The sequence below is a fragment of the Acipenser ruthenus genome, chromosome 6 (assembly GCF_902713425.1).
Source record: "Acipenser ruthenus chromosome 6, fAciRut3.2 maternal haplotype, whole genome shotgun sequence".
NCBI classification, from domain to species: Eukaryota; Metazoa; Chordata; class Actinopteri; order Acipenseriformes; family Acipenseridae; genus Acipenser; species Acipenser ruthenus.
In genome coordinates, this window is record NC_081194.1 from 27,654,404 (window position 1) to 27,668,984 (window position 14,581).

At 38.9% G+C, this 14,581-nt stretch overlaps 1 protein-coding gene across 4 annotated transcripts in view; it reads left to right on the forward strand.

Annotated features, from left to right (window-relative positions):
* Positions 1-5,327: 5,327 nt before the first annotated feature.
* Positions 5,328-14,581, forward strand: part of LOC117411449 (ADP-ribosylation factor-like protein 6-interacting protein 4) — a 32,538-nt gene continuing 23,284 nt past the window's right edge. Inside the window, exons 1-6 of one of the 4 annotated variants that reach the window (XM_034019005.3) lie at positions 5,329-5,721; positions 6,044-6,118; positions 9,162-9,302; positions 11,515-11,570; positions 11,929-12,012; positions 13,781-13,873. In XM_034019005.3, the coding sequence (XP_033874896.1) occupies positions 6,046-6,118; positions 9,162-9,302; positions 11,515-11,570; positions 11,929-12,012; positions 13,781-13,873 (447 nt within the window). In that variant the 5' untranslated portion in view covers positions 5,329-5,721; positions 6,044-6,045. Of the gene's footprint in view, positions 5,722-6,043; positions 6,119-9,161; positions 9,303-11,514; positions 11,571-11,928; positions 12,013-13,780; positions 13,874-14,581 lie in introns of all 4 variants that reach the window. The other 3 variants (XM_034921782.2, XM_059025299.1, XM_059025300.1) reach the window with 3 other exon arrangements.

Genomic DNA, 14,581 nt, shown 5'->3' on the forward strand with positions numbered 1-14,581 from the left:
AGCAGGTATGACCTTTGTACATTCTTTCACAAAACACTGCATAACTTGCATTGCTTTGCATAAGAGGGGGAAGGCCGTACCAGTTGAGCACAGATGATTAACAAGGGGAACATACATGTTGTATTTAATCAAATGTGTTTGATAGATTTGTATAAAGCAAGGCCGTAGCCAGCTATGAGGCACCCGAGGCACGTGCCTTGGTTAAAAGCATACTAATAATTATTAATTTAGGCTCATTTACACGTTGCTTTGCCGCAAATAAAAATGTATTTCATCCCTTTTTGCATTTGAAGTTAGTGGGGTACAAGTTAAAGGTTGAAGGACTGACACTGGTAGTTGAGTTTAGGGTTGTGTTGAGTTGATGGTTGTGTTGAGATCATAGAGCTGCGATTTGCAAGGAGCCTCGCAGCTGGCCAATCACATTAGTAGAAGTCAAATGCATAGTGTAGCATGTTAGGACCCTCAGTGAGGAAGTTTAAGGGTTAATTTAAGGGTCTGTGATAAGGGAGGAGCAGCTGTGATGGGGGGGGGATTTACGGGAAAGAATGTACGGAGCGTGTGTGCTCTGCTGGCCTGACTAGCAAAGACAGAGACCTGTGTTGTACTGCCTTGAGTAATAAAGAAAAGAATAAAGATCACAGTTGTGTTATACGATGTGGTCCCCGAGTCTCATTAAGGGTAACCCGACAAGTGCTACAGGTGTCAGAAGTGGGACGAACAAAAAGTAGCTGAAAGTTGGGAGCCTGAACCCAGACTGCAGAGGCATGACAGTGTTGGAGCAACTCAGAGACTGGAGAAAGACAGAGCTCTGCAGGAGCAAATGGCCTCTCCAGTAAACACGATGACCCGAACCGAACGAAAGGCCTCCATGTTTGATGGTAAGCCCAGCTGGGACATTTACTTAACACAATTTGCAATTGTCAGCGAGTTAAATAGATGGAGCTTCCAAAAAAAAAAGGAGCTCATCTCGCTATTAATCTAACAGAAGATGCCCGAGCAGTTCTCGCTTCTCTTGATAATGAAGACAAATGTGATTATTCAGCACATTGCAATGCCCTGTCGCTGCGGTTCAGGAAAGAAAAATAAGCTGAAGTGGCCAGACTACAGTTTGAAAGTAAAGCACAAGCGACAGAGGATAAGCTCCCAGCATTTGCTAATGAAGTACAGCGTTTGTGCAGACTGGCTCAGCCTGGTGTAAATAACGAAATGCTTGAACTACTGGCAGTTAAGCGATTTGTGAATGGACTAAATAATGCAGATTTGTGCAAGTGAGACTCCGTGAACCAAACACACTAGATGAGTCCCTAACCGCAGCCATGAAAATTGAGATTGTGTATTTGTCTGAAAATGTGTCAGAACACTTGGATTACGTGACGGGGGCATAGTGGCTTCCTATCGACATCAATTGAGTGACATGACATCAGAAGGGGCGTGGCCTCCAGCAGCAAAGAGGGAGGGTGCTGGGATGACGATTTTTCCTGGCTCTCTAACCAGAACACTACCTGAAAATTGCAACAATAAAGCAACTCACGCTACACTCAACTGCCAGCTGAGCATAGCAAATAACATAGCCTGAAAATGCTAGTTTGATGGCTAGCAACCAGCAAATGATGCAGAATATCTTTCAACCCATTCTGAATCAATTGCAGGCAGTTAATTGTCAGTTAGCACAGAATAATGCCAGGGCAATGCAGATAGACACTGCTACTAGCTATGCTCCACAGCTTACCTGCTCTCTATATGTGCCTTTTGTAAACCAGATGACCCCAGGTACCCTACAGCCGACCAGTAAGTAACTAGGGCTTGAACCAAGGATTTAACCCGCAAAGTGCTGATGAGGAAACCAAGATGACCATGGTCAGAGCAATGGGACAAATGGCAGAGGTGCTTAAAGAGAGGGATAGGATACCAAGGGAGAATAGGCAGACAGTGTGTTGGGTGTGTGGCCTCCCCGACCATTTTGCGAGGAGCTGCCTCAAGAAATGAGAGGGTGTGCCTACAGGGCCACAGGGAAACTAGGCAGAGCCAGGATCATGGGGCGGAACCTGGCTCAGGAACCCAAAAACACATCCTTACAGTGGCCCCAAAACATCCAGGCAAGCGTTGCGTGAAGGTCGCCAACACATTGCTTGAACCTTTAAGCTGACATACACAACTGTCTCAGTCCAGTGCTCCCTATGCAACCAGCGTTACGTCAGCAATACAATAATCTGGCTCCCCCGAGCAAGAAACTCAGGAAACAGAAGTATCCGAAAGGGCCCAGAGTGGCCCAAATGGGGCGACGCGATCACCTGTATGTCGGTTGCGCTATTGAAGACATATACTGCAAGGGACTATTGTCCAGCCTGATGTGATAGACTGTGGGGGGAAAGCATGGAGGAAGTACTTGCGGCCAGCCCGAGGAAAGTTGCGGACTGCTGGGTCAAGCACTGTTGAAAATTACGATAGCTGAGGTTGAATTTAGACAGGACACGTGGGTGGCGACCATCCATGATGACCTGATCCTCGGTCTAGACTAATTGAGGAATTCCAAGAGTCACCTGGACAAAAATTGACTGCCCAACCATGGGCCCCACCGGCCGAAAGTTTCAAGTGGGCATAATCAGGGAGGGCCCAGCAGGGACCAAAACAGGCATCCCCTTAGCAGCCAGCGACATGATGTGACTGCAAAGACTCGTATCCAATCCCGCGGACTGACGACATGTTAGACTCACTCGCTGGATCTCAGTGGTTTTCTTCCATTGATCTAAAAAGTGGCTATTGGCAGGCACAACTTGATCCAGAGTTCCGAGCTAAGACTGCTTTCACCACTGGTCAAGGGTTGTGGCAGTTTACTGTTATGCTCTTCAGTCTCTGCAATGCATCGGCCACATTTGAGTGCTTAATGGAGAGAGTACTGAGTGGCCTTCCCAGGGTAGAGTGCTCAGTGTATCTAGATGATGTGCTGGTTCACATGGACACCTTTGGCAAGTAGCTGTAGACTGAGGATCATACTGGGGAGTCTACAGCAAGCCAACCTAAAACTACAGCCAAAAGAAATGCCAGCTGTTCCAGCAAAAGACTCCATTAGGACACATTGTGAGTGGGGCTGGGATATCAACGGACCCAGAGAAGGTGACAGCAGTTTCTCAGTGGCCCCGTCCTCACAACATTAGTCAGTTTCCTCGGGTTGACTTCTTACTACCAGCGTTCTGTGGCAGGGTTCTCCAGTGTAGCCAGCCACCTGTACCGCTTAATGGAGAAACGACAGCTGTTTCATTGGTCGTCAGTGTGTGAGGAAGCCTTTTGGACCATAAAGTAGTAGCTAAAGCTGTTTACTGCCTCAGTGCTAGGATACCCCATACCAGGGTGCCTGCTTGTCTTGGACACTGACACCAGTGATCGGGGGATAGGGGGTAGGGTGTCTCAGGACACTGAAGATGGCAAGAGATTGGTTAAGAAAAAGAGCAAACAGTGGCTGCGCAACTTCCTAGGAAGAGAAGCTATCACTAAAGTGTACATAGTTAGAGTGGACTGCAAGGGAGGGAAATAAACCAAAAGTTTGGGGTTTGATGTTAACACACTCAGGGCGAGTGTATTTTATGGGGGGGGGGGGGGGGGCAGTGTAGCATGTTAGGACCCTCAATGAGGCAGTTTAAGAGTTAATTTAAGGGTCTGTGATAAGGGAGGAGAGGATGTGACAAGGGGTGGAGATGTAAAAAAAAGTGCTACAATATTCATGAGTATAGATCAGAACACGGCCAAACAGCCTATGAAATCTACTAATCAGCCGAAAAGCTTGGGCTGCAACCCTCATTGGTTATGATGTGCTTACGCAGCTAAACTCTCTCCGTCTTGTCAACCCGCTAATTTTATTGTTGATTTTATAATTAATATCACACAAAACTTTATGTATGCAAACACTTGTCTTCTCAGTATTTGGATAATGACATCACTGTTATTTGTTTGATAGATTAGGATTTAAAACTGAATGTTGCAAAGAAAAAGCTACATATTGGAACAACCCTGGTCTTGAGGCTCAAAGCAGGAGACGTAGACAGGATTCAGGGGCTAACAAACTACTTTATTAATTAAACAGGGTCCGTATTTTGGTAAGGACCACACTACAAAACAATAAATCCTTCCTCCTGTCTTTAGCCTAAAACTCGCTCACTTTTTCGCTCGCTCTATCCCACACACACCAGCTCCAGCTCTCTGTCAGTCCCAACACACAAAGACAGCGGACCACTACTCTAATGGGAGGGCTCTAGATGACATGGTCCACATACAACAGCGGCTCACACACACACGCACACCCACACTACAGAAACTAGTGTATGGTACCTCCCACAGAATAATACAGATAACGTGAAGGCACAGGACCAGACGAACCAAGACAACAAACAAGCCAAAACAAAAGTCCTGCCAACCTGAACTGACTGGGTAGCTACATAATGTCCTCTTATCTTTTTTCTTCAGTTAGAAAAACATTAGTGGTTGGGGGGGAGCATGGGCAAGTGCCTCGTCATTTTTTAATTAATAATCATTTATTAATTATAATAACACTGTCCCTGTTTGTGCCAAGACCACGCCATAAAAGCAATAAAAAGACCCTATTCCTTCCGTCACCTACTGAACCTCACTTGCACTTTCTGAAGCTCCCGCACTCCATCAGGCTTTCGCTCCAAGTCACTCCCGTTTCAGTTTCTCTCAGTCGCACACAGACCAAATTTCTCTGGCGGACTCTCACAAGAATTCTGACAGATCGGTTAATTATAATGCTCAGCACTCGAACTCTACACCCATTCTCCCGCGCAGGTGGTACTTATACCCCTCTGTACTGCTACCGCCCACTCCACCCAGACCGACCAACCGGATCCATCCCTCACGTCTCTCCCCATTCTAGGTGGCGTAGTGGCACCCTTACAATACAATACATGTAAAAGTCCAGCAGACACAGAACATTGCCCAGGAAGCTACAATATATTTTAAAAACTGAGGACCTCTAATTATTATTATTATTATTAGTAGTAGTAGTAGTAGTAGTAATATTTAAATGTATTTATTTATTTATGTATATATTTATTTGTATTGGATCAGTCATTTATAAACAGCATCCTTTATTAAAACTACCCCTGAGAATGTAATCAAACCGGATGCAAACAAGTTGGACTTTATAAAATAGTGTAGCCTACGCAGAAGACGGAACTATGAATTAATGTAGTAAACAGCCACAGAATAATTGTATTTTATTGTGAAATGTAACATGTTTGTTAGTCACGACACTAAAGCACATGTGTGCGAGTCCTCCTTAAACATTCAAATAAAAAAGTCCCCCTTAAGAGAGTAAGGCATTGTGGGACAGAACAAAATGGCAGTGTGTTCGTGTCCAGCAGCAGTTAAGATGTGTAGCTACTGTCAATGTTGTACGACTGATTCTTCCTAACACATTATATATATACAAAAATAAAAAAAAGTAAATAAAGCTTACATCTGCCGGATTTAGCAGATGTTTAAAATTGAAAGGCTGTCTATCTATATATTATAGGTAAGAGCTAAAGCGAATCAGCTATACTAGCTCAGGATATGTTTGCGGTAAACGCTTTGCGAGAAAATCAAGTTTTAGTTTGTAATGATTAAAATAATAAGGCAGCGGAGTTCACGGCAGTGTATGTATTTAACCTTTAAGTGTTTTTTCACGTCATTATTAGTGGAGAAAGTGCAGTTTAAGCCGTGTGTACAGTAAGTATATAGTTTTCTTCATAAAACACGATTCCGGTAGTCGAAGCTTTTGTTAGTAAATGTCTACCTATACTATATTTTGCGTACTGTAAAAATGGAACATTTAATACAACTACACTGTCTTTATTTGCTTTAAACTGAAGTATGTACGTGCCTTCAGAAGAAAAAGAATCCCCTGCCATCTGTAGCGCGCACACTTTTGTGCTAAATGGGGTACTGTCTGATCATAATGACCCTACAACCAAATGAAAATGAAATGGCGGCAGTTTTTAACTATTTACTATTCCAAACGACTTCATTATTGTGCTCTGTTTTCTTTCAGCCATGGATGACTGCCACAAAGGGAGAAGAAGTCACACTCCGGTCGTTGCAGAGGAGAAGACAGTTGGAGGCAGAGGTCAGGATGCGTGCTATACTAGATCAGAATTTAAAACAAAAAATATTTACCAAAAAATGATTTACATGCATTTCAAATACGCAGTATGCTGACCTAAGTCATTGTTCAGTTTTGAGGACTGTGAAGGTTGAAGTGTACATAATTAAGGTGACCATATGGCTCTGTGTTGAGCGGGACAGTTCAGGCTTTTCAACTCGCAACCCAATGCATTCTGGTACTTTTTACCTGTCTCAGGTAACATTCTTTCCTTTAAGAGAAGCAGGACTACACTTACCAGAATGCATTGGGTTGTGAGTTGAAAGGCCTGAACTGGCCCAAACTGTCCCGCTGAACACAGAACCATATAGTCATGTTATACATGCTTCCCAAAGTAATTTGTAATGTATGATATGATCATCTTAAAGTAATCTGTGTCTATCCAAAAAAAGCCTTTCTTTGTGAACTGCGCTACACATGTATGATCCACAAGGTAATTTGTGCATGAGCATAAACACGCCATGATAAAAGTGGTCCAATCCATGTCTATGTGTTGTGTGAATCTATCAAAATATTATTACTATTTAATGTGGGTGTGTGCATCTTGTCAGAATTGTATACAGCTGCTAAATTTAACCCCAAAGCCACTTATTGCAAGGGGTGTCAAATATTACGTGTTTACTAGTTTTTATTTAGTTTTATTTTTTTATTGAACTTTTAAAACGGATTGGTATGGTAGGCATGTTTCTAGGTTCATAAATAAACCAAGGTTTTCAAAGAAAATGTAAGACCTTATTACTGTAAACTGTTTCAGAGATAACATATTGTATGTTTATTACCAGTAATGCATGTTTGCTCCTAAAAACAAAAAAACTGCAGAGGTCCATTCCATTAATGTAATTTAACAATTATTACGAAATTATATATCTATATCATATATATATATATATATATATATATATATATATATATATATATATATATATAGATATATAATTATATATATATATATATAGAGAGATATAATTCATAAACACAGCAGTTCATACGTGTTTTGATATAATAAATATGGCAATTAATTATTTTTTTCATTTTGTTAACAGAAATTGTTTGAATACTACAAATCACACATAAAATGTCACACATATGCAAAATTCGATCTTTTTATTTGTATAATGTGTATTACAAAAACAAAAGTTGTATTAAAATCCAACCAAATCGCTGCCGTGTATGGAGCAGGTAGTACGCCAAAGCACTGGGGGGTACCTATAGCGGTTGTAGTGCTTCAGTAAAATATGTACTGCATACCTAGACAGTGTAAGAGAAGTGCTATGGTAGGATAAGTATGAAACATATAACATATACAACAACACTAACAATTTTAATTTTGAAAAAACTGAGCACCGTCAGTCCCTCCCCCCTCCAGCTCGTGTTAAACAGAGTCAAATTTCTTCATTCAACATCTGGACAGCAAAGCGCTGTATAGCGTAAGCTGTATTGAAAGAAATGTCTCAAAATCACTCTGCTGTTTGGGAGTTTTTTTGTTAAATGACCAGACGACCAAAAAGAAAGTTGAATGCAAACTGTGCAAGCGACTGTTGATGTATCATGGAGACACATCCACTCTGGGGTCACTTTACAATCATAAGTTCATATTATAAGTAGTAGTAGTATTTTTAGTAGTAGTAAAATGTGACTGTGACTGATATCCTGCTTGGAACGGTGACTGTTTTGCCTAAGTCCACTGCAGTTAGTGCTGCTGCAATGCAAGCTTACTCGCAAGCAGCATCAATTACATATAGATAAACATTGTGTATTTTTATTTTTATTTAAATTATAAAAACATGATTACTGTTCTATATAATGTATTTTTTAAACTACATATGAATGTTTTATTCAATTTATATGACTTACCTGTAAAATGATAGGATTTTCAATCAAATATAAACAAGTAGCTATGGTGACGTCACCAGTAACTTATGCAAGTTAGTACCATCGAAGGTTCGAACTTTCCTTTGGTAATGTGTTCCGAACCTTCGAAGGTCAAAATGTACCCTTCATTGCAGTCCTACAATAAATACTTGGTTAGATTCTTATATCTAATACATTCTGAAATTGTAAAACATTCAATACAATATTGCATGTAATAATTAAATTAGTTTTATAAATGCAATATTTAATAGGAAGTAGATATATTTGTTATAACATGTGCAGCGTTAGTCCATTTTGAATGTGGATTTCTCAAAGCTGATATTTTATAATATTGCCTTAATCCAGAGAGCAAATAAAGGAGGATATGTCTCTTTCCAATTTACCAAGATAATGTTTTGGCAACCACAAAAAAAGAATTAGTTTTATTGCATACTGATCAGTTTAAATCAGTAAAGTTACCAATTAAGATCATTTTACGGGATAATTGTAATGGAAAATTATTATTTATTATCTTAGTTATTTCTTTCCAAAAAGATTGAACCTTAGGACAATAAGTGACAAACATGTATGTGAGGTTACCTTCTGGTCCATTACATCTTCAGCAATTATCTTATTTTTTCTGAAAAGTCTACTGGGTGTGAAATACATTCTATGTATTAATTTGAATTTGTATTGAATGTAGTTTTGCATTTGGTGAACACTTCCTAAAATCTTTGCAGATGTGAGTCTAAACTTCATTATAATGTATGTAAGGGCAAACTAGCTGTGACCTCTAACTCCCCATTGATCGCTAAGGTTGATTCGGCTAATCTGGCTAGGTGGGTGTCCCCTTCCTCCTTCATCACTCTGTGTGGCGCCCCACCCGAAGCTCTGTGCTCCGTAGAAGAGGACCCCTCCATGGGTATACAAGTAGCTGCTCCTCTGCTAGAACGTTTGTTACATTGGCTTGGTCAGGAAGTCTAAACTGTTGTTCAGCCTAATACTTTTTGATGATCAAACGTCTGGATGTTAGGATAGATCCATTAAATCTTGGAACAGTCTGATATCTGCAACTTTTGGTACCCATATTATGTCAAACTTAAGCTTGTAAAAAAGAATAACATTGTTGCTCTTGATTTTTGCTTTCACTTTAAAGGCAAAGAGAAAAGGAAGAGAAGACGTAGTAGAAGCAGATCTTCCTCCACATCGTCTACCTCATCTTCCAGGTCTTCTAGTACCTCGTCTTCATCAAGATCTTCATCCTCAAGCAATACAAGCAGATCAAGCAGCAGCAGTGGTGAGTGCCAGTACTTTAAGCAAGACTTTTTACAATGAAGTAAAGCCAAATTAGATACTTCTGAAAACTGATGAATTGATGTGTATCCTTGAGGCTACACACAGAGAGAAGGTGAAGGAGTCTGAAGGTATGCATCAAATTAATTATAATCATATTGCAGAAGTAGTAGCCAAAATATACAAGTTAATGCTTTAAATGTCATTTGGATTTTTAGTTTTTGTTTACTTTAATGTGGATATTGGGCTATTGGGATATTTCTGTATTTTTACAATCCAGCACATCTGGCAACTTATAAACTCACAAAAAAGAACCAACTAATTGTGTACTGCCTCACCTAGTATAGCATCAGGTTGGGCAAGATTAGTAGTAATCCGGGTCTGTGAAACCAGTCCAACAGGTTTGTGTTGTAGTTTTCAATCCCGGGGCCCGTTTCATAAAAATCTGTAGTTGCAACGAGGTTTCGACGTTCCAGAGGTCATCGCTGCATGCGTTTTACAAAGCACTTCGCTGTCGCTTGTGATCTGCGATGAGTGAAATCACTAACTCGGTAATCCGTTTTAAGGCACACTGACCGATTAGGTAAATACACAATGGCAGGGTTGCAAAGGAAAGCATTAAAAAAAAAAAAAAAAATGGCTGGTCAAGACAGATTTGTTCTTTTCGGCAAGTTTTCTGGAAGTTTAAGTTACGCAGAAAAAAGAGGTGCAGATGATCACTGATGCAGTAAACACTGTTGGGGAGGAGCAAAGAACAGTAGCCGAAATAAGAAAGAAATGGATAGATATAGCAAGCAGAACGAAATTAAAAGGGAGATGAAAAAGCTTTAAAGTTGATTGAGGAAAACCAAAATACCTCACTGTCGACGGAGATTTGGAGCTGTGTAGAAGTGACAGGCTGTACTTTTGAAGTTCTATACATACATACATACATAAGGAAAGCCCTTCAGCTGTGAAAAAAAGCAAAAAAAAAAAAAAAAAACCTAAACGCTGTGCAGTAAACGTATAGGAAAAGTTCAGTGATCTGTGTTTACTTTTATTTCTACACAGCTAAAAGGGAATCCCGGGATTCTCTTATTATATTAAGGAAACTCTGAAATACAAAACACACATTTTGTATAGTATGTGTTATTGTACAGTTAAACATCTTGGAAACTATGAAGGGGTTACAACAAAACTTCTGTGCCGCATGATAGTTCTTGAGATATATCTCTTTGGATACGATTGTTCTAAACAAGTAAGGTTATAGTATTATTTGTATAAGCCATATTACCGGTAGGTGTCACTGAAGAGCAAAAGAGTTGTCTTGGTTAGAGTGAATACATGTCCATTGTTTTAAATCATTAATCTTTGAGGTTGCTGTCCCTAGTTTTACACATGTCCCTTGTATTTACTCTGTTGTTTCCTGAGCTTTAACAGAGCTTCAAGTTTTTTTTTTTTTTTTTTTTTTTTTTTTATTTATAAACAAAACATCGGTAGTCTGTTTGGCTTAAAGTGGCAGGTAGGTTTCTAGGGTGAGTAGGCATACAACTAAAACTACTTTGGAGACAAATAAGTGGGATTATCAGCAAGGTCTGAGTGAGAAAGTACCAAATATATTTTGTTTAAAATGTGCATGTTTTCAAAGCACATGTTTCTTTAAAGACTGTCTTTCTGAAAATGCTGATCATGTCTGGACCTTGAATGTTTTAGAGACCACAGCCCTTTTCTTGAGAAATCTGTTCAATAAAGCGTGATGTCACGAGTTAGCTAGTATGCGCGCCATGTAGTGGTTGCAATTCCGGGATCCCGTGTGGTAATTCCGCTCCCGGGATTTATAGAAGAGAATCCCGGGAAACTCTGATTTTGTTTTTACTCATGATTTTTCCTTGTTTCGTAAAGCACTTGTACCACTGGGGACATTCAGTATATACCTTCAGTTCTACAATTAACTGGAATGTGTTTGTTTTATGAAAACGGCATAGAAGATTTTATTTTTTTTACCCAGCACATACAAGCGGTCTAGTCTGCTAGTAGCACAATCAGTCCTTATCGTTAAAGGCACAGCAGCATCTGCAAGACGGACGGCTCTGCGTTTTTCAGCTGGGCGGCAACAGCCACTTAGCCGTGCTGCCCGTCTGGCTGAAAAGGCCTGGGGAGAACCCTGAAAAATCAAGGAAGGGATCTTGGGAATGTGTTCGTACTTTGTTTTTAATGTTGAGTTTGTTTTTATTCAGACTCACATAGCAAGTCTAAAACAAAGAAAAAAAAGAAGGAAAAGCATCACAAAAAGGTAAGCCTTCGTTCCTTTTCCTTTTTAGTAATTCTGTATCCAAGTTCTTGTAGAACTTTAACAGTGATCTTTTATTTAATTGTAATCTATAGTGCAGCGATATTAACGATTCTTGATTATGAAACAAACACTCTTCATGAAATAGCTTTTTGTTTGCAAAGCTGGGCTATAGAGTTGCCAGGAAACAGTTCCTCTAATAATAACAATAATATACTGCAAGTATTATTTTCATGAAGTGTGATTAATAGCACTGCATTCAGATTCTTAAATTCATGCAGCTTGATGCCTATATTGGATTGTGTTTGTGTATATGTATTTATGTATTGTCTATTTTCCACTTACTGCGCTCTGTGTACAGAAAGTAAAAAAAGAGAAGAAACACAAGAAAAAGAAGGAAAGGAAAGTCAAGCATGACAGTTCGGGGCCTGTTCAGATTTCAAAGGTATTTATAGTCCGCTTCTGGAGATATGGTTGACAATAAAGTATGCTGTGATGCCATTTCAGGTACAATTAAAGCTGCAGTGCTATTTTATATACTGACAAAACAAGATATATGTGAATGGGCAAAGAATCATAAGGTTGATATGTATTTGGTTCATGGGAAAGAAAATACATACATACATACATGCAGCTTTACAGAGGGGAAAAAAAAATGTTACAATATAGGCCAGGGGTTTCCAATCTGGGGGCCCGGTGGCCCTAGGGAGATTTTTTTCAGTTGTCGTAGCACATACAAAAATGTTCTCTCAGAAATGAACTTGACAAAGTCATTTTTACCAGCCCGGGGGATCAGTTAATTTACATCAACACTGCTGTAAGGTGTGTTGGGGTATTTTGAATGTAACCACGACGTCTGCTCGTGCCTGTGCTAACAGAATGCACTGTTATGCAGTACAACGAAGGGGGTGATTGTTAGAAGACAACTATATTCCCCTCCGTCAGTGGCAATAACTGAGCTCAAGTTTTATTGTGCATAAAAAAACAGCTTCATTCTGTAAATAAATAAATAAATCCAAATACAGTAGAATCTCAGAATTAACTGAACATCCTACTTTTAGTTGAATTTTAAATGTCACTTAACCATGCCTACATGCCTAAAAAACTGTAAGGTTAATGTACTGAAATAGTAAGAACTGGGAAACACAAACATGTTACACTTTCAATTGAAAGAAAACATTACGAATATTTTTAAAAACTTGACAGCTGTATCATCCTCAGCAATGGAATACAGTATTTGGGAAATTGTCAGTGATATTAAAAAAGGCAAATTTTAACAAGAAGCATTTTAGTCAAAGCCAAATGAGTCTGAACAAGCTTCACAAATGCATTTTGTTTAAAATAAAATAAAAACAAACACTATGTTAACCCAGGTTTTCCTAGGCATTTAAATCTGTGTTTTTGCTACAGTTACAATTTGAATGGTAAGTTCAATTTAGCATTTTCCCATGTATAGTATGGTTTTAAAGCCTTTCAGACCACAACAATGTGTTACTGTGTTGTATCATTGTATTATTAACCATGTTTAGGCTATAGATAGCAGGTGTACACAATTATTAAAACCATTGAAACGTCATTTTTCAGAGTTACGGATGTTTCAGACTTCTGAACAACCTCCGTTCCCAAGGTGTTTCATAACTGAAGTTCTGCGTAGCACCATTGTCGACGTTTCAGAGTCCTGTAAGAGTTAATAAGCAGGGCACTGCAAATAATGCATCAAAGGATGAATGCACTTTATAATTATAACGTATCTTTTTTAATAAAAAAATAAATAAATGCAGGATTTCTAAAAATTTCTATTTTTCTGTAGAAGTTCTTGATATATTTTCTTCTCCCTACATAAATAAATAAACCATACTGCTCCCGTTTACCTTTACAGGCATGTTTATGTTCACTGTGCAGTCATACAGTGTACAACTGAGCACAGTAATTATGGAGAGGTTTCTTTTCTCTCTCTCATTCATTTACTGTCAAAATGTTGTTTGCAGTGAAAATTGGATTCACTGAGCGTGGGTCCTAAGTCTTGGGAACCTTTGATCTAGGCAACAGAAATACATACAGATATGTTTCTAAAATGCTGCATGATATGATGGATTTAGACTTTATATAATTTCATTTAAATGGGAAATGCAGCCAAATTAGTAGAAGTGCTTAGATTTTAAACATAGCAGTCATTGTGGCTGTGATTTGTTCTATATTGTTCTAATTTTCAGTTTTTGAACGAGAAGAAGAAGGGTGACAAATACAGTATGATCACTGGAAAGAAGATTAAAATGAAGGTTAAGAAATCAAAAAAGGACAAACAGGTGAATGTGAAATAGAAATACAAAACACACATTTTGTGTAGTATGTGTTATTGTACAGTTAAACATCTTGGAAACTATGAAGGGGTTACAACAAAAGTTCTGTGCCTCATGATAGTTCTTGAGATGTACCTCCTTGGATACGATTGCTGTAAACAATTAATCTAGTATTATTTGTATAAGCCATCTTACCGGTAGGTGTCACTGAAGAGCAAAAGAGTTGTCTTGGTTAGAGTGAATACATGTCCATTGTTTTAAATCATTAATCTTTGAGGTTGCTGTCCCTAGTTTTACACATGTCCCTTGTATTTACTCTGTTGTTTCCTGAGCTTTAACAGAGCTTCAAGTTTTTTTTTTGTTTTTTTTTTATTTTTATTTATAAACAAAACATCGGTAGTCTGTTTGGCTTAAAGTGGCAGGTAGGTTTCTAGGGTGAGTAGGCATACAACTAAAACTACTTTGGAGACAAATAAGTGGGATTATCAGCAAGGTCTGAGTGAGAAAGTACCAAATATATTTTGTTTAAAATGTTTCTTTAAAGACTGTCTTTCGGAAAATGCTGATCATGTCTGGACCTTGAATGTTTTAGAGACCACAGCCCTTTTCTTAATTTATAAACTGGCACAGTTTTTAATCACTGATAACTGTTCCATTAAGATCTACTTCCTCTGTAGATTATAAAGGTTGTCTAAAATATACTATTTCTCTGTC